This window comes from Phaenicophaeus curvirostris, chromosome 14 (genome assembly GCF_032191515.1).
Source record: "Phaenicophaeus curvirostris isolate KB17595 chromosome 14, BPBGC_Pcur_1.0, whole genome shotgun sequence".
NCBI classification, from domain to species: Eukaryota; Metazoa; Chordata; class Aves; order Cuculiformes; family Cuculidae; genus Phaenicophaeus; species Phaenicophaeus curvirostris.
In genome coordinates, this window is record NC_091405.1 from 11,031,769 (window position 1) to 11,058,947 (window position 27,179).

The window sequence follows — 27,179 nt, forward strand, 5'->3', positions numbered from 1 at the left end:
TCCTGTCATTGACTTTTTTTTTGAAGTCCAGTTAGAATAAAGCCTTTTCTTCATTAAAACAGATAATGAAAGATGCATTATCAAGGATGATATGTCCTGATCTTTGTTTGCATTTGCTAGGTGGCACTGTGATAAGAATATAGAGCTTAGGGAGAACAGTGTCAGCAATATTACTTATTGTTTCCCTTCCATGTTATTCAAGAAGCATATCCTTAGGTTCTTTTCACCATCTCCTTATGCTTGTTAGTAATAATAGTAACTGCCTCAAACTTCTTCACGTCCACCCATCTCCTATTGCTGTCATGAGTGGAGTTGCACCAGACCCAGGAGGGAAGAGACATTTTTCCTATCATGGGCAAGTATAGACGCAGCTGCACATGAAAAAAAAGAACAAGGGAGTGCTCTGACAAAATGCTGAGCAGCCTCAGCTTCCAGTATCTAAGAGACGGTAAACCAGGAATAAAATATAGAGAATTAAGGGCACCGTTGCATGTTCTAATGTGCATAGTCACACGTCTGAGCTCAGAGCCAACAGGTCACAAACCAGATCTACCTACTTCACAACAAAATGTATCCACCCTTGTAGATACACTTTGAGAATAACCACTTTTGATAAACATTCTTAATGACACTGTGGCTGGAACAAAGGAACAAACTTCAACCCTAAAAATTCTATGTAAATAAACAAGAGATTACAATCATTGCAGGAGAGTTGAGTCAAGTATGAAACTTGGGAATTGCGACCACTGTTACCACGTGAGGCTAAGGACTTCTCAAGACAATCTTCCACAACAAGCAGCTGTTCTCTTTCTATTCTAGACTGGTCAGCAATGTCACATACAGATATTCATCTCCTGGAGAGTTCACTGTTTTTGTGGAATGCTCTACCAGTGAATGGCATGTGATGGCACAGAAGCAGGTGACAGTTCAAGATAAGATGGATCAACTAAGCATCACTGGGTGCTATAGCCAGTATGAATCTGGGAACAGCTCTTGCTGCCGCACACTGTATGGGGACTTGTTGTGGATTCAAGTTGAACTCAATGCAGGTGAGGGTAATCACTCTGTATGATTTAAATGGAAAACTAAATATTATGCTACTCATGGCATAGAAGCAGGATTTTCATTATGCAAAACAATACTTCATTTTAGTGAATGCTTTCCCTCTAATTGTTGCATTCCCGCTACTGAATGCTCTCAGCCCCATTGGAGGGATTCTTTCTCAGAGCTATTATACCACCTTAAACATAAGTATAAATACTTTTTCCCTCTACACAAAGCTGACAAAGCACGGGCATAACTTTAGTCACATGAATCCACATGAAGCCAGTAGGATTATTTCCCTATTTGAAGTTAGGAATCCACAGAAATGCTTCTCTGATTGAGGATAAGAGGATTCCATGCTGACCTGGTCACACTTGCTCATGTTAAATTCCTAGATCCACGTATATCCTTAAAAACAAAATTCAGTGATGTATGTTTGAGTTCTTTTGATTGCCCAGACATTCCCAGCAGAAAATACGTGTGATGGTAGATTCCCATAGGGAGCCTAGAGGGGCACAAAAGCCTGTATTGCTGCAGCATTCTTATGACTCCTTTATAAATGCCTGAATGCTGCACAAAGCAGCTGGAATTGATTGGCCTGTTATATGCAACCTGTGAGGAATTTTGAACTGTCTTTTTGCAGGCAATGGAGTGACCTACGTTCTACTAGCAAACAACACGACACTCACTGAATCCAGTGCAAAGGAAGGAATTGTCCCTCACAATCTGACACTTGACAGTGCCTCTCAAGAGCTGCTAGGCCCGGGGATACATCAACTGGAAATCCGAGCATCCAGCAACACAACTGCATCAGAGATCTCCAAGAGCATTGCTGTTCACCTGATTGAGCCAATATCTGGTCTTCGGGCTACACTAGGTTCTCACAGTCTGCATCTGAGGAAGAATTTGGAAATAAATGTCTCTGTGTCTCATGGTGCCCCAGATAAGCTGATATTTGAAGTGACTGGATCTAAGGAAACTCACTCGTACAAAGAAGATGGTCCCCATGTGGAACCTCGAATGTACATCATTCCCATGCAGTCTGAAGGTACAGCATACTGACATCTTCTGTACTTCCAAGACACAGCTGATTTTACAAAAACAGTCATAGCACCCTGGGAGGGGACAATAATATACAGCTGAATTTAGTAGCTTTTCTAACTGCTCAAGCTTGGTGTGCATAACAGTAGAAATAGCACAGTCTTATTGGCTTGTATGTAAGCTAAAAGAAATTGAACTTGCAAATAGATACTCACATGGAGAGTGAAAGCAAAGCTTCACATGATATTTGCAGTAAAAAAGACATAGTCAACTAGGGTTTGTTTTTTCATTACATGATATGATTCAAGTACAAATGAAGGCATTTTATTGAATCACAGTGTCTTCCTCTTTTTTGTTTATATGCGTAACTTTTCAAGTTTACACTTCTCTGCTTTTTACACTGCAGTAATTAATAATCTGGGGAGTTCTCAGTAAAGATGACAAAGAAAAGAGGAGCTTTTCTGTGCATTGGTCTCCAACACATAGCTTTTGTTGGATCTACTTATGGAAAAGCTTTTTAATACTATTTCTTTCAACTTTTAATAAAGTTAAAAGTTTAAAATGTGGGATTAGGGAGATTGTCCTTAAGAGTTAATTCAGTGGCAGAAGACAAAAACATTTCCTCCTCTTATGAACTATTCAAATCCCATGCCCAAGCTGGAACACTTCAAGCTAACTATGATTTCATTTTACGTTTTGAAAGTATTCAATGCTAGAAGTTTTATTGGGTCTCCCTAAACCCATGTGAACATCTCTTTCTTCTCAGGCAGAAATTGTCAAACCAGACATCTCCTCTCTTAAGACACATAAACTCGTTTGGACTCCAGAACTAGCACACTTCTAGTTTCCTCTGTTGCAATATCATAGCCACCCAACAAAAACCAGTAATGCAAGCGCTAGGACAAAGCAGCAGAGTTATTAAGAAGCTGAAATAAAGGAGAGGAACTTTTCTTGAGAAGCCTTTCAGCAGTGGAAACTCATCAGGAAAAAACACCCTCTTAAAAGAAAAGAATAGGATTTTCTTTACTAATTGGATTTAATATTTCTAATGTGATGGACGGTTCCCACTGCTATTCTTAATTGGTTGTTTGTCTTCTCTAGGCACTTTCCTAGTGAAAGTGGTGGCCATGAATGCCTTCTCAAACATGAGTCTGGATCTTGGGTTCGTCACTGTGTTGTCAAACAGTTCTTATGGAAAAGGTAATTGCACTAATCTGACAGTGCTGGTTTTGACCACGTAATGTCTTTTTGCAATCAGAGCATTCCATGGAGTGCTTATGGTTTGCATCTAGTAATTGCTTTCCTTCCAGTGACAGTGCTGAAAACTATTATGGAGGCCTTTTCCTGATGAGGCAGATTTCCTGGGTTTGAAGTACCCATAAATTACCACTCTGTATACGTTACACATCACACATTTGCTACTTGTCCTAGGAATTACTGATGGTTGTGGCTCAGGACATAGCTCTGAAGCCAGGGAATATTTGCATAACAGCAGTTTCATAAACTGCTGTCAGTAAATGCTTCTAGATGGCTCATCCTTGCATTTACAAAAAGTGACTTTAGTATGAATGGAGGTGTTTAAGGCACGGGTGGACGAGGTGCTAAGGGGCATGGTTTAGTGTTTGATAGGAATGGTTGGACTCATGATCCGGTGGGTCTCTTCCAACCTGGTTATTCTATGATTCTATGATTCTACTGAGACTATTCCCGTTCTTTCCTGCAATTTTTCTTTTCATCACTTTCTGTGAATTTATTTTATTTTACACCATTAAGTTTGAAGAATCAGGATGAGGATCAGGATCGTCTTTATAGTGTGTGACTAGCTTATTGTTACCATTTTACCCACTGTAACTAGACTGTTTACCACAGTTCTAGAGTCTGATTCTTAGAGCCCCACCTCTCAGGCTCTCGGTAGTCTAATCTTGTGTATTTAAGTCACATTCACTGAGGATGTCTGAAAGCTTTACAGGTAGCACTAAATTATTCAGCTCTTTTTTTGTATTCAACAGATCCTACTAAGAAAGGAGGTGTCTCCAAAACAAATATCCAAAAGACAAATGTACGTATTATTTAAGGATTTTTCTTTAAAATTGAAATACTTACAAATTGTTCTAACCAGTAAAAGTGCTGCACAGATATTAAAAATAAGTATTTGTAGCATACTATATTATGGATTGGATTTTCTGTGCCCCACATGGCTTAACAAAATCTACACCAAAAGTCTCTGAGACAAATGTGTTTACAGGCAGCAACCTGCTAGTGACAACTACAAGATTAGAGAAAATTAACTTTTTCCAACAATTCAGTTTTGGAAGTTGAAATGAACTTAGATGAATTTTTAAATTAACTACTTGATTAATGGAAAACTCTCTTTGAGGAACTTTCCCTCAAGCAGAGTTTAACATGTCTTTATATTGTTTCTAGGCGTTCCTGTTTCTCTCTTGGAATGTTTAAGTTGGTTTGCAAAGAAGAAATTTCCAGTTTATGGCAAACTGAGAAACAAATGATAACAAAATTGCCAGAGATAATATTCTAGGCCTAGTTTTTAACTAACACTAGCAGACAGTTGTCTGCTGCAGGAGACGTGCCACTTCACAAGAAGGCATCATACTTTACAGATTGCCTCTGAGAACATATTGCATCAGCGGAATATAAATGTAATTCAAAACTGAGTGTTTCACAGCCTGTTACACAGAAAGACAAATTCAGCAACCTTCTTTTTCTCTTTGTCTATAGCTGTAATGTATCTAATTCAGATAAAAAAGGAATGTACTCAAAGATGCATTAGAAGAAAAATAATTGTCCAAGGGTTAAAATCTTGGTCCAGAAGAGGAAAATTAGAGAATTAGTTTCCTAAGTACCTGCAATTAGTTTTGAAAATGGGAACTGGGCTTCTAAGCTGCTTATGAATTTGGGAGTATTTCGCCACACAATTTCTCTGCTATTTGCTTCTATTGCCACAGCTTCTACTTCCATACTACCACTCATCAGGAAAAGACTATTTAAACTAAAGATCTATATACAGTGACTTAGGGCCTAAACTTTCAGACCTTTTTCATTATAAAGAAGAAAGATATGTGTCTGTTTATACACACTCCTGTCTTAACAGATATATTTACTTACAATTTAGGATCACAAAAGAAAAAGCAAAATATATATTAAACCAAGTCGCCATGTGGATCCTTTCACAACTGTTGTGCTTGGCTGGCCAGATAACAACAATAATTCCAGTTTTCTCTGGTCCTGCGGTATGTGCATTTCCTGAACTTTTCCACCAGCTTCTATTTGAGGAGTAAGAAACTCACTGTCAAGTATGGTTTACTCTTTAGGTTTGCCACTTACTGTACATGAATAATGTCCTTCTACCTTACCCTGATTTTAACACCAAATTATGATACATAACATGGCATTTCCCAAAGGTGGCCACTCCTAGGTTTCAGTTTTTCACGATCGCCTTGCCTTAAGCCCTCACACTTATAGCCAAGAATTAATCCAAAGCAATTTATTTAGTTAGGCAATTTGCAAATATGTATATGTCAATAAACCAGCAATAATTAGCATCAAAGATGATGCAAAAACATTTATGGCTGAAAACTGGATTGAGATTCAGGACATCTGTATTTTGTCCCTGTATTTATCTCTGAACTGTGATTACCCACTCTTTAAAACTGGGTTCAAGAAACTTATTTCCTTTATAAAGCTCTTTGAAACTATGGCAGGAAAGTCTTTTATAGAGACATGGGTTGTTATGAGTACTCTAATTATAAAGGAAATCTTTGTGCAGGAGCTTGCTGGCCTATGTGGAATGAATGTGTGCAACAACAGATAATCCTAACCAACCAATCAGAGGTGCAAATTCCACCTTCCTGCCTTCCTCCTCCGAAGTCAGCAGTGACTGTCAGGGTTACAGTCCGAAACCACAGCAATGAAGAGAGGCAGGATGAGCAATGTCTCTATGTGACTGCAAAACAAGAACTGCAGCTGGAAATCAGGTCTGGTTTTAAACCCTAGTTTATATTATTATTAGACAAACATAGTGTAATTATTTACCAATAATAATGATAATAAGGTGATAAGATACTTGTAAATCAATTTATACCCTACCATCATAGGAATTACAAATAAAATGGGTCTTGCTATGTTTTCCAGTCCACATTTCTGAACATAATCCTTCTATAAACTGAATAAAATTCTTCCCAAACCCATTTAGGTTTTTGAACCCACCATATTTTTTCAATGTTGGTGATTTCCTTATGTAAATCTCATTGAAATAACGGGAATAAATGCCATAAGATACGTCTGAAATTTGTGCTAGACGCCCAGGTACACATCACTGTCTTAATGAATCTGTTCTTCAAGAGCCTAGTGCCTCATTAAAGAGCAGTGGCATTTCAAAGATCTGTTAATATAATCCTTTTAGGAGCTTATGTAGAGGCAGGCTTAATTTGAGAACCTGCATCAGTTTTGCAAAGCAAATATTGTGTGGGTTCTGGGCCTAAGTCATGTTGAAAATGGAGATGAAGTTTCCTAAATTTCTTGCTTTAAGATCAAGTATTTCACTATTTGTGAGTCATATGTCACCTGTCTCATATTGCAGGGCTTTTACAGGTTTTCATCAAATGAGAGTAAAACAATCAACATCAAGGACTGTGACATCTCTTACAGTTACTACCTACAACTACCATCTTATTTCCTTACAGGTGCGAGGCGAACTGCAAGCCAGTGAATGCTAGTGATGAAGTTGTTTTGAGTGTCTCTGGACAGAAGGACTCCCAGGACATACATTATAACTGGTATTTAGATAACACGTTCCAAAGCAAGGTGAGAGCATCAGGTTCGTCAGAAATACTGCACATGCAAAAATAGACAACCATCCTGAGGGAAAGTTACATGGCCTCAGAGTGATAATGTGTCAAATGGATGCTTTGAAAATAATAGTGAAGACGGAGATAAGGGGGTGGTTCGGGAATGGTTATCATGAAGGGCACCAAACTGCCACTGTGCTCCTGACAAATCACAACAGAAATAACAGCAAAGAGCTCCTAGTGTCATGTTCTCTTTTCTCTGATTTTCCAGTCTACACCCCTCCCTTTAGCCTGTGGCCTGACTGGTTTCCAGCAGAACTCTTTGACTTTGCTTCAAAGCAACACATCCCTGTTGAAAATGAACAGCTCCTTCTTGCAGACACAGGGAGAAGCTTTTCATGTTAAAGTAACAGGTAGGGGCAAGCAGGGTTTTTCAGACTCCTTTGAGATAGTCTCTGCTGTCCTGACATCACACTAATGTTAGATACATTAGCCTCACTGACAAATAGGAAGTTGAACTAGTCCACAAGTTCAGAGCTGTTACTTTATATGCGGGTTACTTAAATTAATTAAGAGCTAAGTTTGTTCTGGGCGGTTGCACAGGAGGACAGATTCATTTATCTTACTCCAAGCTGCTAATAACTTTGTTAAAGCTCAACTGGAAATGAGTTTATGTTAAATACTTGATCAAATAATGCAGCTTTGCTTTATAATGCAAACACTACCATGGTTTTAACAGTACTTTTCCTCCTATGGCTTATTTATTAGTGGGATTTGATTTCTGATTAGGCCCACCCTGATGTTTCTGGTGCCTGAACAAACAGCATCATTGCTAGATTAGCCAAGATTAATGTCTGAAGATCAGTGCTGCTGCAGTACTATGAGTGCTGACGTTCTGTTCCCTCCACTCCTAGCAATGGCTCAGCGTAGCTACGGTGAGAAAACATGCCTTGTCAGCACCGTGCCTCCACCCGAGATCCCCAGTTGTTCCATATCTCCCAAGCAGGGATCAGTGCTCACCGCATTCACAGTCTCCTGCAGCACTCCATGCTTGGCAGATTCATGTCAATCCACTCATAACAGGCAGCTCACATACTGCTTCTACCTGAAATCAAGTAAGTCCCAAGGTGAACTGTTTGGCTAACTGCTTCTCTGTGTTTCTAACTAGCACTGTTACTGCTGCTAACAAAAGGAAAAAGTTCTTCATGGAAAGGATTGTGGAGCAGGCTGCCCAGGGAAGTGGTTGAGTCACCATCCCTGGAGGTACTTAAAAGATGTGTAGACGTGGTGTTTAGGGACACGGTTTAGTGGTGGACTGCCAGTGCTACGTTAAAGCTTGGACCTGATCATCTTGAAGGTCTTTTCCAACCCAAACAATTACATGACCTATGATTCTACAAGTAAAGGCATAACCAGCTCTGCTCCCCTAGGAGACTGAAAATGAGTCACAGAGCAAGCCCAGAATACCTTGTTCTTAAGAATAGGAGGTATCTATGTGGTGTCTGGTCAGTGATCCCTTCTTTCCCATTTCAGATTCTCTCCTACACTGTGGCCCAGATCCTGAACTCTTTCAAGTCTATCTTCCTCTTGGAGAAGAGGAAAATAATTTCATTTTACATATGACAATTACTGTTAACAACAACTTTGGTGATACAGTTCAAACTCATGCTTCAGTGAAGGTACACAGTAGAATTACTTTATTTCAAGATCTCTCAAATTAATACCTGACCTGTGATTGACCTTTGGAACTTCTTTCTATTTGATATGTATTACTTCCCTCTCTATGTGCCATAATCACCATTTTCCTATCTGACAGAGACTGTTCTTTGTGGACTCAAGGTAATCATAAGAATCTTTGACTGCCCTTTTTCTAGCACAGATGTTCAAATGATGATCTATTTGGACACTGGGTGGCATACGCTGTACTTCGTGAGTCAGGAGTTATTCTGTGTAGGCCCTATGAAAACTCCTGCTTCTGCCCAAGTGCCCCAGTAAGGTGCTCCTTATCAGGCCACTCAAAATAAAATATAAAAAAACTGGGAACACATTTTTTACTGTCCCACTTTAGCTAGGCTGTCAATAAGATGATCATGGAAGCTGTTCAAAGCTAATTATAACAGTGTTGGCAATGTTAAGAGTATATCTGATTTCTTCATTAGGTTGGACACGCAGACGTGATTGATGGTAACCTGACTCTGCAGGCTTTTGTGTCTAAGAAAGCAAACACCATCCTAAAAGATGCGAACAACAGCATGAGCCTTTTCCAGCTATATAAGTCAGTGACCTCAGTCCTTAACCAGGATACTCAAGGGGGAAGCTTTAATATATCTTTACCGACAGACACACGAAAAGAGGTCAGCCAGACACTTGCTTCCTTGCAGTACCATGCAAAATAACGGATTCTTCACATCCTTTGATGGCTCTTAAGTAATAAAAATCTCATATGTCACCACCTGAAATCAATGGAAGTTTCAAGTTTCTAGCATTTGGCTTCACACAGGTTTCAGTTATTTCTCACCATTTGCCCACCTAAATTATTTGTTTTATCATCGACCAGTAAAACAATTCTTATTAGTTATTGCGTTAACTTAAACTAATTTGGACAGTGTTTTGAAACTCAAAATCAATCTGAATTTCCTCAAACAATTTAAATATGAATAAATAAAATAGCCTCTCCTGTGGGAAAAATATCCTATCTATTTCTCCCCAAAAGTACTAGATGACAGGTAATTTTACATTGCTCATTTCAGCTACAAGTTTATGTTTCAGTTATAAGCTTATATTTGTGCAGTGCTTTGAGTGCCTAAGATGAAAACACCTAGAGAAATGCAATGTATCCTTCAATTATGATTCATCATTTGAGTAACATCAATCATAAATGGCTCTGCTTTCTCTGAAAGTGGCATTTACACAGTAATTCACATACACTAGTACAAATTTTCACAATTAACTCTCTTTGCTATTAACTGATGCTAAGTGTATAAATTCTCTGTGTCGTGAGATAAAATAAAATCGATGAGTATACAGTTACTAAGGCAAGTGGCATCTTATCATTACACCTAATATCAGTTCAAATGATCCTTCTTGTGGAGTCTTCCTCTACAGCATAATTTACAAGAAGCCTGCATGTCAACATACAGCACTACTTGCACAGTCCTAATTAGCATCTTATTCTTTTGCCTAATTATCTTTTTTTATCCCAAGCTCCGAGGGCAGATGCTGACAACTCTCTCTGCTGTTAATGTCACATCAATGCAGACAGTTCTTACGATGTCAGAACTGTTGAAAGAAATCACTTACAAGACTGAGGAGCTGTCTGTCTCAGCACAGGTAAGAAGCAATTCATCTTATATCACCTCACACGAGTAGTGTAGACTCTACCGCATCCCACTGATCTTGGAAGAGTTTTGGTGCCTTACAGTTACCTGTTCTTCACCCATTTTTTCAACTGTACCAGCATATGCATTTTGACCAGAAGGGAACACATTTTGCTGTTTAGAGCAAGTGAATTTGGACTCACAGACAACGTCTCAGCAACCATCACAATCCAGTTTATGACTGTCTAGCCAGTTACTTTTTATGACACATCTTTAAGATGGAAAATGTAACGTCTTCTCAGAGGTATGTTAGGATGTATATTTTACCTTGTAAAGCACTCCTAGAATCCTGAAGAAAAATTGCTCAGGAGGGTTTATCTAGAATTGCCCAAATCCACGGGTCCCTGATCCGTGCAGTGCCACAAAATGCCGGTAGGCTGTCAGGGAGGCAGGAACATGACAGCACCCTGAGGAACTGAGCACAAACATTCAGATTACCCTCACTAAAGTATTTCTTGAATCTTATCTGGCAACATGACATTATTAGTAGATGATGCTCTTTATGCATAAGGAGTGAGCACACGGGAGGACAGAACAAACTGTCACTGGGGAAGTTTCCCAAACACATTAGCAACAAAAAGAGCTGTCCTGATTTCTGATGTATTACACAGTTGCAGCCAGATAATGGCTTGGGAGCATTTCAGCAGTACATGGTTAGCTTTGGCAAGCCAAGAACGTGGCTCAGATTCAGCACTCACCCAACAGTAAGGCTGCTAACTGTTTGCAGACTATGGGAGTGGATATGTTCAAGCTTGCAATGAATTTGCTTTGCTCCCTCACCACTCCAGCCTGAAACTTGGCCAGTGCTTTCACAATCACAAAGCAATCACTGGCTGCATTCCGGCACAAAACAGAAATTGTAAAACTCTTTCTTCTTTGGCTTTTGGCACAGTACAAGACCAAAAGTGTTACTTGCTGGCAATCCAATAGGGTTTGTGGAAATTGAGATTGAAATGCACAAGGACTGAACAATATGATGATATTTTTTGTACACACCACCCAAAAATATAACCTAATTTACTACCTTTATCTAAACTGTATCCTTGCCCAGTGTTTGACAGACAAGCTTCCTTCTGATGCTATTAATCTTTTTTATAGATGAAATCTGTAGAAGCAGGCTGCATCTTTCAGGTCTATATTAAATGCTAGTATACCATCTAGTATACCATCTTTATTGGCGTTTGTGGTATTACTCCAGCACAAATAATTATAGTAAAACCAGCGTTAGCCACAACTACTTCCATGAGATTATTTATGTTGCAATATTCTGTAAACAACACAAGTGTCACTTCTGTCATTTGCAGTAACAACACATAAACTTTTCCCTTTGTTCCCCATGCAGGTGGAAGCAAGCAATGCTCTAAAAGATGTCAGTGCTTCCTTGCTCAGTGTAAACACAGAGGACAGCAGAGATGACCAGAAATTAAGAGATGCAGCTAACTATCTGTTTAATGCAGTGAGCAATGTCCTTAAAGCTTCTGCAGAAATCAGAAGTGCGAACACTTCAGTGCCAGAGGCAGAACAGGTAATTTTCTTTTGGTCCAGTTTGTAGTGTATGAACTTTTGCTTTGAAGGATTTTAAGGGTTCTACCGCCATTCATATTTTAAAACTGGTGTTGGGCAGGGTTCATTGTGACACCATGATGGACTTGAATATCAAAGGAAGCTTCTCCCCAGTTAGACCTGTTGGACAGAATGGTCTGCTAAGGAAGATGACAGAAGCCTCTAGATTTATTACATTTAAAACAGAACAGGACAGAGCACTGAAGAACACAGCATCGGTGTACATGTGCAACCTCTAATGGATGACAAGCACACATCATCAAGTCTGCCAGTTTTATAAGACACTGAAAATTAGCATTTGATGCTAAAAGGAAGAAAAGACAAATAATGTGCAACTTGGTGATTCTGAGGAGCTTTATTGCAAGTTTCCACCTCTAATTCTTTTACAGAGTTCAGCGGCACACCAACTCCTGAATACAGTTGAAAATCTACAGAGTGCCCTTCTGTTTGGGAAAGAACCAGACGATGAACCAACTGTCCTCACCACTCCTTCTGCCTCACTGTATATACACAGGTAACAGTGACAAATATCTTCGTCTTTGAAATTATGTGGAAAACTCATGTCAGGCCAGATAAGGGGTTTTGGTTTGTTTTCCAAGTTGCCAATAATGACATGTTATGTCAAATAGTAACCAGCTTAGAAAAGCAAATATAATCATGAGGAGTCTGATGAGAATTCTCCATTCCCTATAACCACCCCTAAATTGTTTCTCGAGAGCCAGGTTTTCATCCACATTTAACTATGCATTCAAATCATGAGTGCGTTCTCAAAGAAACCAGGCATGTCTTCCACATCAGTACACTTATTTGGGTAAAAATTCCAGAAACACCAATTTCTCCCCTTTTTTTATGATTCTATGGTGATGTGGAGTACCGCGTCAGGGACAGATAGTGTACAAAGTATTTACCAGCAGAGTTAGATATAGTTTTCCAGCTAAGTTGTACCTATGAAGTGAGAAAGCTTTTCTCTAGATGTAAGTTCACACTATTGATGGGGGGGTTGCTTGTTTGTTTGTTTTTTCCTATTTATCTTTTATTCTGTTTTGCTTGTGTCTAACCCTAACTGGACAGACTACAAACAGAAAACATAGATGGCACATCCATTAATATCTCCAGTTCCAGCTCTGCCAGCTTTACACTCCCACCTGCATCCTCCCTCAGTGTTTTAGGAGCTGATGATGAAACAGTGGATATAAGGGCAAGTAAACAGCTTTTAATCTGACTCAATCTGATATACAACTTACATTCTTGGTTGAGTGGTTTTAGAAACCTTTTTGCTTTTACAATGAATACACAAGCACACAAGTCACCCCTTCTGACACGACTAGAAAATAATTTGAAATATTTTTGGTCAAAGAAGCCTTCATTTATCTTAATTGCATGAGGCTGGTTCAGCAAGCTAAGAAGGGCCCCATCAGCCCCTCACATACACTCCTGATTCATACTTGCATGGTTAGAGAAGGCAATGGGATGAGTCAATATCTATAAATCTATTCAATGTTCTGAGGAGACTGCAACAGCTCAGAGTCCGTATCACCATTAAAACTAACCTGCAGCAGCCCTGTTTCATCCTAGCTAGAAATAAATAAGTTTGAGCAACCTAGATCCTGCAAGACACAAAAAGCCTGTGAATGTCCTGATGATAACAGATTACTCATCTGATTTAGGACATGTTAGTTTTTCCCTCAGAACAATAGTTTGCACATAATTATCTTATTTTTATAATAAACTTTCTAAAGGCCGCTCTGCTCCATGTGACACTCTCAGGAAACCGCTACAATACCTGCAAAATGTATGTATGTTTTCATTGTGTCTTTTCCATCTCTGCTGAAAAATGTCCAGAGCCCACTGAAACCAATTGAAACACATCTGCTGCAACCAATTGAAACACATCCACTGCCTTACCTGAGCATTAGGAGAGCCTCTCATTGGACCAAAGGCTCTAACATACTCTTCTGGGCATTGCTGTCACAGTAGAAATTCCAAGAGGGGTATCACAGTCTCCCTTTGGTGCAGTTACTTTGAAAGAGTCTTCTGCAATTACATTTTGGTATCTGGTGTCTAAATGGAGAAAGGGTTACAATTAATGGAAAGCAATATACATTGTTATACACATATCACATTTCAGAATCAAAATCACTTTCAAGGGTTGTTTTTGACCTACCTTATAGGTAAGGTAGCTTCTTATTCAAATCAGGATGCAGGTTTCTTTAAATTTGACAACAGTTTGAGTCTGATTTTAAACTTTATCTGTTTGGGAATTTAGTGTGAATATAATAAAATATTAACAATAGCTCAAAGCTCTTCACTAATGTCTTGCTAATAGATGGTGAGCTTTGCCATGAATCCATTTTTCTCCAGCAACACTAGTTTTGACATCAGTGGAACAGTGGGAGGTCTAAGTCTTACTGGTCCAGATGGCTCGATCATACCGGTCAACAATCTCAAAGAAAAGATTGAGGTAAACCCACTATTTCCCATCACTCTCTCAGTTTTCCTTTTCTCCTTTCTGTTTTTACAAACCGTCATTTTTGCTGTCTTCTGTGAAGTGACTGCAAGTGATGGTAGTGTTCATTACAGCGTATAATGGGATCATGGCGTCTGCATTTGTGATGGAAGGATTTGTGTGATCTTAAGAATGAAATTGCAAATATTTATGTCTTTTCTTAAAAAGAAGCATCTTGTTCTTCATTTAAACAGATGTGAGAATGCTAATCGTTATGGAAATTACTCCAGATTACAGTCAGCCCAAAATACAGTGCAATGTCTGATTTCACCATCAAATAACTGTATGATCCTATTATGACTTCTTGGGCTTCCTAGACCGTGTATCAGCTGACATCTAAATCATTCATATATGCACTTTGTGTTTCACTTATAAACTCAGGTCTTTCTTCAGAAATGGACTAAGGGTCATAAACTTTGTGATAGGTCTACACAGGTTTCAAATGAAGTTTTCAGAGTAGCTAACAGTATCAAGAAAATTACTTGGAAGTTAATATTTTTGGCTGACTGTGCTCTCCCTATGTAATGAAAAAATGTTATCTACTATGTGGCTGTATTGTGCTTATAGAATAAAAGGCGCGAGATGCTTTGCTGTATATAAAGCTATATCTTTCTGTCTGAAACCAGATAACATTACCAAGGCTTTCAGCAGCTCAGGAAGATAGGATTCTGTTGAATCTGGGCAATTTTAGCACTTTCCAGTTCAATGTTACCTCAGAAAACACATCTATAGTGATCCACTTGGAATCCAAACACGACATTCCACTAATACTCTACTTAGGGTATGGTTATCATCCAAATGAAACCAACTATGATATGAAAAATCATCTGTTCTACAACAAAACAAGTAGAGGTAAGACAACTTCTTAGTGAATCATGAACTTGTGCATTCTGGGCTTATGTAACCAAAAGACTTTCACCACCCACAGCAAATTAAGGGCAGTCAGTTTGGGGAGAGCTCATCCACAGCTTTACAGCACATGCATCTATTTACAGAATGAGCCTGGACCATGAGTTCAGATATCTAACTGGAAAGAAACTTACCAAAGGAGTTTCCATCTGTCATGCTTCAGTGTTCCAGTCTCTAGCATACAGCGTTCACCAACAGGAGCTGAGAGTGGGATGCTTTGAACAATAAGTCAGTTCAGTTTGTTGATTGCATTGTACACAACACAACTGCTTACTTCTGAATTAGAATTTCTACATCTACATTGAAACTAAAATATTTATGTTCAAGGTGAGACAAACACCTGGGTTCTTAGCCCAGAAGAGCTCATTTTTGGAGACGGAACCTACTATTTCACGGTTTTACAAGATATGGAAATGGATTCCACAGTTTATGAAAGGGTAACATTAGCTGTCACTTGCTTTGCATCCCGCTGTGTATTCTGGGATGAGCACCAGGGGAACTGGAACAGCTATGGATGTCATGTAAGTAAAGCAAAACAAAACCATGTTTATATGATTTACTTCAAAGACAGCCCTTATAGCCACCATCCTGAGGTAATGTGATAGCACTGAACTCAAACCACAAAACAAAATCACTCTGAGATGTTTTAATAAACTGAAATTTTTCAGAGTTTAGTCACACCACACTAAGCTTCAAATGACGCTTGCATTTCAATTCCTTGGGATGGGTTTCTATAGAAGAAGAAATGGATTCGTTCTGACAAGGCCATATTATATTATAACACCTGTTTCTGGCTAGTCATTAGAATCAATATTACCATTGGAACTTCAACAATTCTTTTCTGTATAGCAATTCTCAACACTAACTTACCAGTTTCAGCACTGACTTTTCATTTTCTTGATAAGTTACTCAATACTTTGAAGCCTAATGTTTCACCAGGTAATTTTTCTGGTTTTCAGGTAGGACCAAAAACAAATCCTAGAAGTACACAGTGCCTCTGCAATCATCTGACCTTCTTTGGGAGCTCCTTCTTTGTCTTACCCAATGCTATAGATGTTAGCAAAACTGCAGAGCTATTTGGCACATTTGTGGACAACCCTGTGGTGGTGACAACTGTAGGATGTATCTTTCTGATATATGTGCTTGTAGTTATTTGGGCTCGAAGGAAAGACATCCAGGATGATGCCAAAGTAAGTTTTCAGCTAATAAAGATAGAATGTGTTTAGGCCAATTCCCACTCTGCCTAGCTTGCTTTAGTAAGCAATCCTACCTTCCCCATAACTCTCTGTTTCCTGGTAAGTATATGCATTGCTCACAAGATTACAAATTCCTATCCACAGCTTTAAGGAATCCACACTTGTAGAACAGCTAACATACCGCTTGTATCATGTCACTCTGCAGGTGAAAATCACAGTACTGGAAGACAATGACCCCTTTGCTCAATATCGTTATCTTGTGACAGTTTTTACAGGACACCGGCGCGGGGCAGCCACAACCTCCAAGGTATCATTGGCACTGTGTGGGGTAAGACAGTTCATGCACTCCTTGTAGAGAATGAGATGAATAATGGAGGAACTGAGGCTATTAAACAACACAGCTCAAACTCAGAAAGCCAAAAAGTCCATAGATTTGATGCAAGGAGAAAGAGTGTGTCAGATGAACAATCGTGCATAGGATAGAGGTGTGCAGGTCTTCATTTTGCCAATTTATCTTCCAGGTGACTCTCACCCTCTATGGACTGGAAGGAGAGAGTGAACCACACCATCTAGCTGATCCTGATACACCAGTCTTTGAACGTGGAGGAGTGGATGTTTTCCTTCTCTGTACCTTCTTCCCTCTTGGGGAGCTGCAGAGTATTAGATTGTGGCATGATAACTCAGGAGACAGTCCATCCTGGTAAGTGGAGATCTGGAGATTCTGAAGAGTAAAGAACCATCAAAATTTTTTATAATGATAACAGATTTCTTTTTCTAGCACTTGAAACTTACCCTTTCTACAAATCTAGAAAGGAAGGAAGTGTTAGTTTCTCATTTTTGCAGATGAATAGATTAAATCATAGTCTAAACTGCAGGACCAGGAACGTTTCCCATACCCTGTGTCCCATACAGGATGGGATGTGTTCTGTGCCTTACAGTTTAGACACAACCTAAGAAGCTAAAGGCCAGACTTTGTCTTCCACAGCCCTGTTAAGTCTTGAATTTCATACTACTCAGTTATATGTGAATGTGCACTCTGTGTTTTTCTAACAGGTATGTGAATCGAGTATTGGTCCATGATCTGGCATGGGATCAGAAATGGTACTTCCTCTGTAACTCTTGGCTAGCTGTTGACATTGGAGAATGTGTCCTTGACAAAGTATTCCCAGTAGCTACAGAACAAGACATGAAGCAGTTCAGGTACCTTCTGTTTCATGTACTTTCTTACTCTTGATAGCAATCAGTCTAGAAAAGCAAGCTTGCAAAGGAATATCAAAATCCTCCAGAAAAATGAAAATAAGGAAGGTCTTTCCATTGTGTTCAAAGGGCTCTGAACAAAGAAAAGAGGAGGGATGATTAAGTAAGTCTAATCATTACCCTAACAGTAATACCACACTGGAATTATTGGTGTTAAAGAAGGATAGCCTCACAAGACCTACAGCAACCCAAGCATCTTACCTTCTCTTATGTATAATTTATTTAATAGTTTACATAGAATTTGCTAATTATTAGCTTTCCCTTCAGAGTGTGGCTAGATGGAAAGGATATACGTAGCTACAACCATTCCATACAAACCAGGCCATGATATTTGGCAATTTATCATAATTATTATTTCTTCTAAGAGTGCCTAGAAGTATCAACAGGTCAGAACCCTGAACTGCAGCTTTGTTCTTCCCTCTCCTGTCTAAGCATCCATTTGATTTCCTTCTCCTCCTTCCCAGCAATCTGTTTTTCATGAAGACCTCCAAAGGTTTCCAGGATGGGCACATCTGGTACTCAGTTTTCAGCCGCTCTCCACGAAGTTCTTTCACACGAGCCCAGCGCGTGTCGTGTTGCTTCTCACTGCTTCTCTGCACCATGCTGACCAGCATCATGTTCTGGGGAGTGCCAAAAGACCCAGCCGAGCAGAAAATGGATTTGGGTAACAATCCTCATCATTGCTTATGCAGGGGAATAGAGACATAGCACAATCTAGAAGCAGGACAGTCAAACAAATGAGCTTTGTCACAAGAGAGATCTGATTGTTCATAGGGTTATTTTTACTCCTCGCCTCTGTTTGATCTTGACAGGTAAGATCGAGTTCACGTGGCAGGAAGTGATGATCGGTTTTGAGAGCTCCTTCCTTATGTTCCCCATCAACCTGCTCATTGTGCAGATCTTCAGGAATGTCCGACCCTGGCCAGCCACGAAGGGGAGGGAGAAGAAGCCAGGAAAGAACGGTCGAGTGTCCCCAAGCCTACCTCCCACCCCACAGGTCACCCAGGCTGTCTCACTCACTCCAGAGGCAGTGATAAAGGCAAGTCCCTGGGGCTGCTCCCCAGAGGGTCCTGCACTGCCCTCTGCTGCCATGCACTACTCGACATCCCCAGCTCAACAGCAGAAATCTTCCATGCCAGATGCCCTTCAGCTTGCCAGAAGTGAGAAGCCAATCACGCAGTGGTGCAAAGCACTCGATTACCCATCTACACAGAATCCCCAGCTTAACACCTACCTATGTACATCCCAGCCCTTGCGCAATTTTATGTGCATGACTGTTCAGGGGTTAAAAGCAAACATTAAGCAAGGCAAGGAAAATAAAAGGTAGCATAGACCCCATCTTTCTCAGCTTAGGTCCTCAGGCAGGTAACCTGCGCTTTTGAATCGGCCTGTTCTGTCCAGCCCTGCATCCGTGTCCATTCTGGAGGTTTTAGCAATGAGTGCAGCTCCCAGACAGCAGTGCCTTCAGATCACATCAGCTTAAGTCACTGCAGACAGAGTCACTGTTGCATTGCTGCTGTGTTTTTTAGGACATAAGAAGAATTGCCAACTCACTTTTTAAAGCCCTGAAGACTCCAGCCGTCACTTCAGTATCAGCTCTTGGAAAATCAACTAACATCAATACACTTTTGGCATTGGTTGAGGACATTATCTGCCAGCAGAACAGAGCTGGGCAAGAGTTTTATGATGAGAGCAAAAAGAAGGACGACCCTATAATTGTCACATTAGGCACTGTGGATATGCAAGGTAATCAACACAATGTGGCATGCCTACTGAACCCTTCATAGTGAAAATGACAGTAACACTGGACATGATGACCCAAGCTCTTCTTACATTCTAACTTAAAGGAATTACAGACTCATAGAATAGTTGAGGTTGGAATAGGTCTCTGGAGATTGTCTAGTCCACCATCCTACTCAGAGCAGGATTAGCCGGAGCAGGTTGCCCAGGACCATGTCCAGTCAGATGTTGAGTATCTCCAAGGATGGAGACTCCACAAATTTTCTGAGCAACCTGCTCCAGTGTCCAGCCCCTCTCACAAACCAGAAATTTTTCCTTAAGTTCAGATAGAATTTCCCATGTTTTAGTCTGTGCCTCTTGTCCTTTCACTGTGCACTAAGTAAGACAGAGGTCTTACTAAGTTGCCTCCTGGCAACAATTCCAGCCTATTCCAGCAGAAGAGCATTAAAACTCTGATATTAAATCTGCTTTTTTGAATGTTACTCTTCACTTTTTCACACTCATAGGCTTTAGCTCCAGTTCTGCTCACCTTTGTACTGCACAGTATTTTAATCTAGGGAGAACTATGCTGATTTTCTTGAAAAAAATAAAATACTTCTTTCCTTGCAGAAAAAATGAGAAGCTCAACTCCAGAGAAGGGAATGAGTGAACAACTGAAATACAGCGATTACAACCGCTGCTTGTACGTGCAACTCCAGCATGTAGAGATGGAACTGGAATTACTCGGGCCCCATAAATTTCAGGTGCCTCAGAATTACACACAAGCTGTTCAGCAGGTTCAGCACATGAAGAATCTCCTGGAGAGCCACATCTGCTCATCAGCATTCATGAGTGAGAGGTAACCTAGTTCTCATCTCATTTGTAGTATAAAGCAAATTCAGGTCATGACTTCAAAACTGGTCAGGACGACAGAGGCCAAATAATTAATGCTTACTGTGTGCTAGATAACCATTATTATAGCTATAGAAACAAGTATTGCTATTCTGCTGTAGTAGGAGCAACAAAAAAATTTCAGTGCACGATGAACTGCACACAAAAGCCATAATGACAGATCATTGCTCTCTGTCATTATTGCCTCCAAAATTGAATGTTAGAATACAATGCCACATGATAGTAAACTCGGATAATTACTGAGTTCCAAAGTATCAGACGTCTCTTAAAGTGTATGGATAAAGAAAAATTAACAAGCAGGCAAAAATATTTCAGTGAAATCTGATAATTAAGTTAGATGTATTGAAGACAATTCCACTAATTATCTCTCTGACCTTTATGGCGATCACAAGAGATGTATCCAGCAGCTAAAATATTCTCATGGTTTTATTTGTCAACATTTCTACAGGGTGTTTAGCTACGCATGAACTGAAGAGTAAATAAGCTCATCATATTTGTTTTGATTTTAGCTGATCTCTGCACACTTCCTTATATTTTTTCTCACTGTACTTTTTGCTATCCATAGATCCTATATACTTGCATTCGTTAAAAGAATTCAGAATATTTTGATTGAGATTTTAAATTATAAGATATTGCCTATCGCCTCTGAACCCAAACATTGGGATTTTGGCATTTGTTCCACTGCAGACTGATTTTTTCTTTTCTGGTTGACTCTCAAGGTGTTCTCTTATTCCAAGCTTCTCTGGTGACAGCAAGAAAAGTTCTTCTTCCAAAGGGCTGCCCTGGTGGTTTGTATTCATTGCTTGGTTCCTTGTTGTAGCCACCAGTGGCGTATCTGGGTTCTTTACCATGCTCTATGGGCTGCATTACGGCAAGGAGAATTCCATCAAGTGGCTGATCTCCATGGTCATCTCCTTCTTGGAAAGTCTTTTCATCACACAGCCCTTAAAGGTGAGCTCCTTAGAAATACAGCCACTGGCCAATAAGAACTCATTCTACCATCATTTCAGGAAGAAAATTCTTTGTGTTCTAAAGAACCACAGGATTTCACAGGTAAAATGATAAGTAGCTGTCCTTAAAACAAAGGCTAGCAGGTTTTTTGGGGTTTTTTGTCTTTTGCTGACATTAACTCCATTAGTTTCATCTCCCTTGTTGTGTCAGAGTTTCTTAGGTTTCTGACCAGTGGAGGTGTGTCATATGGCAAAACCAGTTTAGCTGGATGGACCTCAGTGCTGTGCACTGTTCTCTTCTTTATGAGCTTCAGCTGCATGAGCTCAACAAAGCTGGAGCACAGTTGTTCTCCTGCACTGCCTGGATCCACAGTGATCAAAGCCTGAGCTTCTTTATATAAAATGAGCATATAGAGAGTCTATAGCTAATTCTTTCCAGGTGCTGGGATTTGCTGCTTTTTTTGCTCTGGTTCTGAAGAAGGTGGAACATGAGGATGAAGAAAACACAGCTATTGATGGGCCTTTATCTGCACCAGGTAACTGTGTGTAAAGTAAAAAATTATTACAGAAAGGGAAGCATTCTCTAAGCTTTTGAAATGCTTTATGCACAAATACGTGACTCAGCCCAACTGAGAACTTCACTGGTTATCTTTATATTCTGAATCTTAGCTAACAGGGTTAGCAGAAATCGCTAAATCCCCAAGTGCTGTGACTATGTGCCTACCCATCAGCACTGCCAAGATCAAGGGGAAAGTGGAAACAAACCTAAATAACTGAATTTCCACCTCCTTTAAGTCTTATTATATTTAAGTCCTCAATGTACATAGTTTTCCACAACCACAATTAACTTTTTTACTCCCATAAAACAAATAGCGGCTTCCGCCATCGCAATCATGTCTAAAAAAAGCTGATAGTAGCAGACAGGAGTCCAAGGGCACAGCAAAGAATCCTGATCAACAGCTTCCTTCCTGATCAGACTCAGGCTCTGAATACGTCACCTCATGAGATGCTCAGCCTAGAGAGAGACACCTGGACTATACCTGGGCCTAAACTTAATACACTGTGTTTGTGAGCTCCTTCCCTCCCCACCATTTGCCTTATTACACTAATTGTTAAAATCACATCTCCTGTTTTCCTAAGGGAAATTATTAAACAGAAATGTTTCCTTGTAATGCTTAAAGAAACAAAAAGTGAGACATAAATGATCTGTTGACTAATTCCAGGGTTTACTGCTCTCACACACAGGCGATTCAAACCCTCTTTTTGGAGCCCGAAGGGACAGTAGAAGCAATATTTACCAGCCACCTCCTAAGGCTGATGTTGAGAAAATGAAAATCAGCTGCATGAAGGAGCAGAAAGCATTTGCCCTCCTCAGAGAAATCCTGGGTATTGTACATATGCAGATTATCTTTTTTTAATTCAGTCTTTTTCATCAGTGAGAATATTATTCTCTTGGCTGACAAAGTTACAGCATGTTTTTAGCTTTCTGTCAGCCGTTACCATGTAGAGACAAGGCTGTTCAGCTGAAAGGAGGTGGGAATGTTAGCTAGAGATAAAAGTATGGCTGAAGACTTGATGTTTTGGTACAGAAACACATTAAAGACACAGAAGGTTAAAGAAAATTTAGAAAGGATAAAAAGATAAAGCTGAAATCAAAAGAACAAAAGGAGGCCATCTTTCTAAAAGCAGATAGTATCTACAGGTAATTATTTATACCCCCTTTTATTTCCTCTAAAAAGAACAGGAAAAAATTACATCAACTTCACTTGGAACAAAGTTACACTACTCTTTTAAATAAGAGCTGTAATTATTATCAGTGTCCAACAGCCTTACCACTTACTTCCTCAACTGCTACTTGTATTCCAAATGTGATACACTTAACCCACAGCACACTGAAGTAGCTTGGGTAAATTCAGTAGCACTGGTCAGTCAGAGTCTAGCAAAACATCTCCTTAACCTAATAAATGATGACAGCAATAACCTTTCATGCAATCTGTTTTGGACAGCAGTGTTAATTCTGAGCTCACATGTGTTCTCTCTTCTTGCGTTTTTCCAGCCTATCTGGGGTTTTTATGGATGCTGTTACTGGTTGCCTATGGGCAGAGAGATCCCAATTCCTACTACTTAAACAAACACATTGAGAACAGTTTTACAGATGGATTCCACGATATCTACAGTTACCAGGACTTTTTCAAGTGGGCAAACACTACCCTAGTCAAAAATCTTTATGGATCGTATAAAGGTGCAATCTCATTCTTTGACTTTGGCTTCCCAGATTCTGAAACATTATCTACTACACGTGCCCCTAACCTGCACATGCATATTTGACTGGAGAAAGAGAAGGGGAGTTTATAAGGCTCATACAGACTCGTACAATATGAATATTAGTGGATAACAAAAACCCCATAGTTTGATCTTAAGCTCAATGAACTCTGGTATTTTCCTTATATTTAACACAAACTAAAAGCACCGCACTGTAATTTTACATTTTTTACATTTTACACTCCTTATTCCAGATATTCAGACAAATGCTTTAGTTTTACATTAATTCCTTTCCATAATTCAAACAAAGAGTGTCAAATAGGCGGCACTATAAAGCTTTGTTTGCATCATGACCTAGGTCAGTGTGAAGGTTAATTATGCAATATCACCATGTTTCTATCTAGCCATACCCAGTAAAAAATATGAACCGTTTTCCAGCTCATCTTTAAGAGTAAATATTGAAATATATTAGTAGAATTGTTCGCTGGATGACCTGAACTGTTGACCAACAGTGTACAAATGAACACTGCAAAATGCTACTCTGCTGCATAACTCAAAGCAAGTCAGTTTTCTCCTCCAGGCCTCAGTTTCCTTCTGTATAGGATACAGACAGGTAGTGACACTGAACTCTACTCTCTACAGATGTTATCTAAGAACTCAGTTCAAATCAATAGGAGGGCTTAATTTTAATGACTATTTTGCTTACATTGCTCTTTAGAAAAGAATCCATAGCAAAATATTAATGTATCAGTGAATCATAAATGAAATTAAGAATATTATTAGTTCTGTCATGTTGCTACTTCTGCTCTTTTCCATCTCCTGTTTAGGATTCATTACAGATGGCAATTCCAAGCTGGTGGGTAGTGCTCGAATTCGCCAAGTAAGAGTGAAAGGAGACACCTGCCCTATTTCTCCCAAGCTCCAGCATGTAATTCAGGAATGCCATGCTCCATATTCTCTACAAGCAGAAGATACATCGGTTTACGGAGAACGCTGGAATACTTCAGTCTTTGATAACTCCTCTGACTTAAGCTCAGCATGGCAATATCAGAGTCAGTCCAAACTGCGAGGGCAACCCAGCTGGGGCAAACTTGCCATCTACAGGGGAGGGGGATACGTGATTCACCTGGGGACTGATCCCAAGAACACCTCCAGGTACCACTTGTATTCTTGTACATTATTGGTGTATGTGCTGTAGCATCAATGATGTTCCTTCCTCTACCCCATTTAAGGTTTATTTCAGATTGCATCCTGAGTTTTTCTGCTGTGTATTGTGTTGAATACTGTAGGTATTAGTGTGGTGCCATCATTGTAGTTTATGTTCCTATCATCTTGCTCCATGCTAGGTAACAACCAGAATCCAAAATTAGAACCTTTTTCTCCTATCCTCTATGAGGTAAATGACCAGATACCTGAGACACCTCAGGTTTAGCACTGGCCAAGAACTGCTTCTCCAGAGAAGCCAAAAAGAAACTCAGCACCTAGGCTAATAGTAAAATAACCCCTACACGCAGTCTTGACAGACGAGATGTCCTCTTGAACATATCACCTCTGCTTTACTCCTTCTCTATGATAATATCCAAACACCCCTATCCTCCATGTGATACTTTTTCCTGTATGAGTTATATCACTGGCTGTACACTTTTTTGGCAGAATTCTCCAGTACCTTTTCAACAACATCTGGCTTGACACCTTCACGAGAGCAGTGTTTGTGGAATTTACAGTCTACAATGCCAATGTGAACCTGTTCTGCATTATAAGCCTGATGTTTGAAACCAATGCTTTAGGTGAGAATATTTTTAAAGTTACACATATCTGAAGACAGCAAGCAATGCACCTACAGAGGGCAGATTCACATGCTGTCAGTGCCTACCTAGTTCTTTATTCAGTAAACAGAAGCATTTTAGTAAATCTAAACATCATAAAATCAATGTAAAATGTATAAACCATTTAGGAAACATGTAGCATCACAGTAATATAGACCATAATGGAATATCTTATGTTTGTTTATGCTGTGGTCATCTGCTGAAAATATGGTACTGAAACTTCATCTCCAGAATTTACACAACAGAAACAAGAAAAAATATGTTTCTTAATCATTTCAGCTAATCAATACAATTTTATGACAAAAAGTACAAATAACGGCCTGTCTTTTTTGTTCCCGAAGACTTCCAATACATAGCTGTGTAATCATATGATACATCATCTGGATACAACAAAGACAATTGTGAAACTAGATTCTGGTTTGAAGGCCATAGAGAAACATCTAATCGGAGAAGCAGCCTCCCACAGGTCTGGCCCAGTATTGCAAAATGCCTGTACGACAAAACAGCTCATTTTCTTTTTAGAATGAGATTCAGATTCACATCTCCAGGTCCTCCTGCTACAATTCTGCATTTGTAGTCCAACCCAAACTCATCCCTGCTGGGATTAGTATCATACTATCGCAGGAGAGCAATAGTGCTCTAAAACCCATCAACTGCCTGAAATTCCTATTTGAGGAAAATTTCAAAGAACATTTACAAGGCTACTCACATAATCAAGTCGAAATCTTAGTCTGATAGTTGGATTCAGTCTCACGTTGATGTCAATGCCAGTAAGGAAGTCTTACTGGTGAACTGACTTCTTTGAATGAAAGCACAAAGATGTAGTTAACAGATAACTGAGATGAACACTGTTTTTTTAGGGGCCTTCTTCACAAGTGCAGAGCTGCAGAGTGTCCGGCTGTACACATACACCAACAGTCTTCATATCTTTGTGGTTGCAGCAGAAGTAATTTATTTCCTTTTCATCGCGTACTACATGATAGTTCAGGTGAGGCCCAATGGAAAGCCTGGCTGACAGCATCACCATGTCTGGTTTTGATTTCACTTAGAAAAACTGTAGAACTACATTTGATTTCAGTAGTGCTGCTGCTGACTTGCACCAACGGAAGCCTGAATCAGATACTGTATCTGTATTAAATAAGAGGAAGGCAACATTTCATTTGGCTCTAATGCTTCTTTTAAGAAAAATAGTAAGTGCAAGATGTAGTTTTACTGATGTGCAGTAGTTTGCTTTATTGCACAGGTCATAGCCCTAATCTTTACAGGTGTATTGTATGATACAAAGGCACGAGGCTGAAACAGTAAAACTCCTCTTTTCACAGGGAAAACTGATGAAGACTCTGAGATGGAGATACTTCCACAGCAAGTGGAATCTCCTGGAGATGGCCATTATATTGATTAGCTGGAGTGCTCTGTCAGTGTTTGTGAAGAGGACAATCCTTGGCACTCGAGACATCAGCTACTACCAGGAGCACAAAGAGGCGTAAGTACTAATGCTACCTAGTGCAGTTTTTTTTTTGTGCTGCTTACGCAGAAACAAAACTATTTTTCCTCTCCCAGATAGCAGCTTCTCTGTGCTAGATTACGATGCCCTACATGGCTATATTCATGAAGCATCTAAGTACTTTCAGGACTTCGAAGTGTGTCAGCACAGGATTTTCTGCTGATACTGCACTAACAAAATGGAGCAGACGTGAGCACCAAGTCCCCTAGCCTGCCTTCTAGTTCCCTATCCACATAACCCTCTTCTGAATCAACAAGCCTTTCACCCATCCAGATAGTACATCACCTGCCTCACTCTTTGTGGTAAAA

The 27,179-nt window shown here is 39.7% G+C and overlaps 1 protein-coding gene across 1 annotated transcript in view; it reads left to right on the forward strand.

Moving 5' to 3' along the window:
* Positions 1-27,179, forward strand: part of PKD1L3 (polycystin 1 like 3, transient receptor potential channel interacting) — a 37,890-nt gene that overhangs the window by 6,659 nt on the left and 4,052 nt on the right. Inside the window, exons 6-39 of the mRNA XM_069868727.1 lie at positions 820-1,049; positions 1,688-2,092; positions 3,187-3,285; positions 4,095-4,144; positions 5,216-5,333; positions 5,870-6,077; positions 6,786-6,906; positions 7,162-7,303; positions 7,805-8,005; positions 8,424-8,569; positions 9,050-9,244; positions 10,095-10,220; positions 11,610-11,792; positions 12,220-12,344; positions 12,902-13,028; positions 14,157-14,291; positions 14,963-15,188; positions 15,573-15,766; positions 16,205-16,435; positions 16,647-16,748; positions 16,963-17,141; positions 17,495-17,641; positions 18,163-18,362; positions 18,511-18,737; positions 19,228-19,444; positions 20,048-20,276; positions 21,049-21,280; positions 21,719-21,815; positions 22,525-22,665; positions 23,336-23,521; positions 24,369-24,696; positions 25,195-25,328; positions 26,228-26,355; positions 26,690-26,850. Of these exons, the coding sequence (XP_069724828.1) occupies positions 820-1,049; positions 1,688-2,092; positions 3,187-3,285; positions 4,095-4,144; positions 5,216-5,333; positions 5,870-6,077; positions 6,786-6,906; positions 7,162-7,303; positions 7,805-8,005; positions 8,424-8,569; positions 9,050-9,244; positions 10,095-10,220; positions 11,610-11,792; positions 12,220-12,344; positions 12,902-13,028; positions 14,157-14,291; positions 14,963-15,188; positions 15,573-15,766; positions 16,205-16,435; positions 16,647-16,748; positions 16,963-17,141; positions 17,495-17,641; positions 18,163-18,362; positions 18,511-18,737; positions 19,228-19,444; positions 20,048-20,276; positions 21,049-21,280; positions 21,719-21,815; positions 22,525-22,665; positions 23,336-23,521; positions 24,369-24,696; positions 25,195-25,328; positions 26,228-26,355; positions 26,690-26,850 (5,970 nt within the window). The remainder of the gene's footprint in view (positions 1-819; positions 1,050-1,687; positions 2,093-3,186; positions 3,286-4,094; positions 4,145-5,215; positions 5,334-5,869; positions 6,078-6,785; positions 6,907-7,161; positions 7,304-7,804; positions 8,006-8,423; positions 8,570-9,049; positions 9,245-10,094; positions 10,221-11,609; positions 11,793-12,219; positions 12,345-12,901; positions 13,029-14,156; positions 14,292-14,962; positions 15,189-15,572; positions 15,767-16,204; positions 16,436-16,646; positions 16,749-16,962; positions 17,142-17,494; positions 17,642-18,162; positions 18,363-18,510; positions 18,738-19,227; positions 19,445-20,047; positions 20,277-21,048; positions 21,281-21,718; positions 21,816-22,524; positions 22,666-23,335; positions 23,522-24,368; positions 24,697-25,194; positions 25,329-26,227; positions 26,356-26,689; positions 26,851-27,179) is intronic.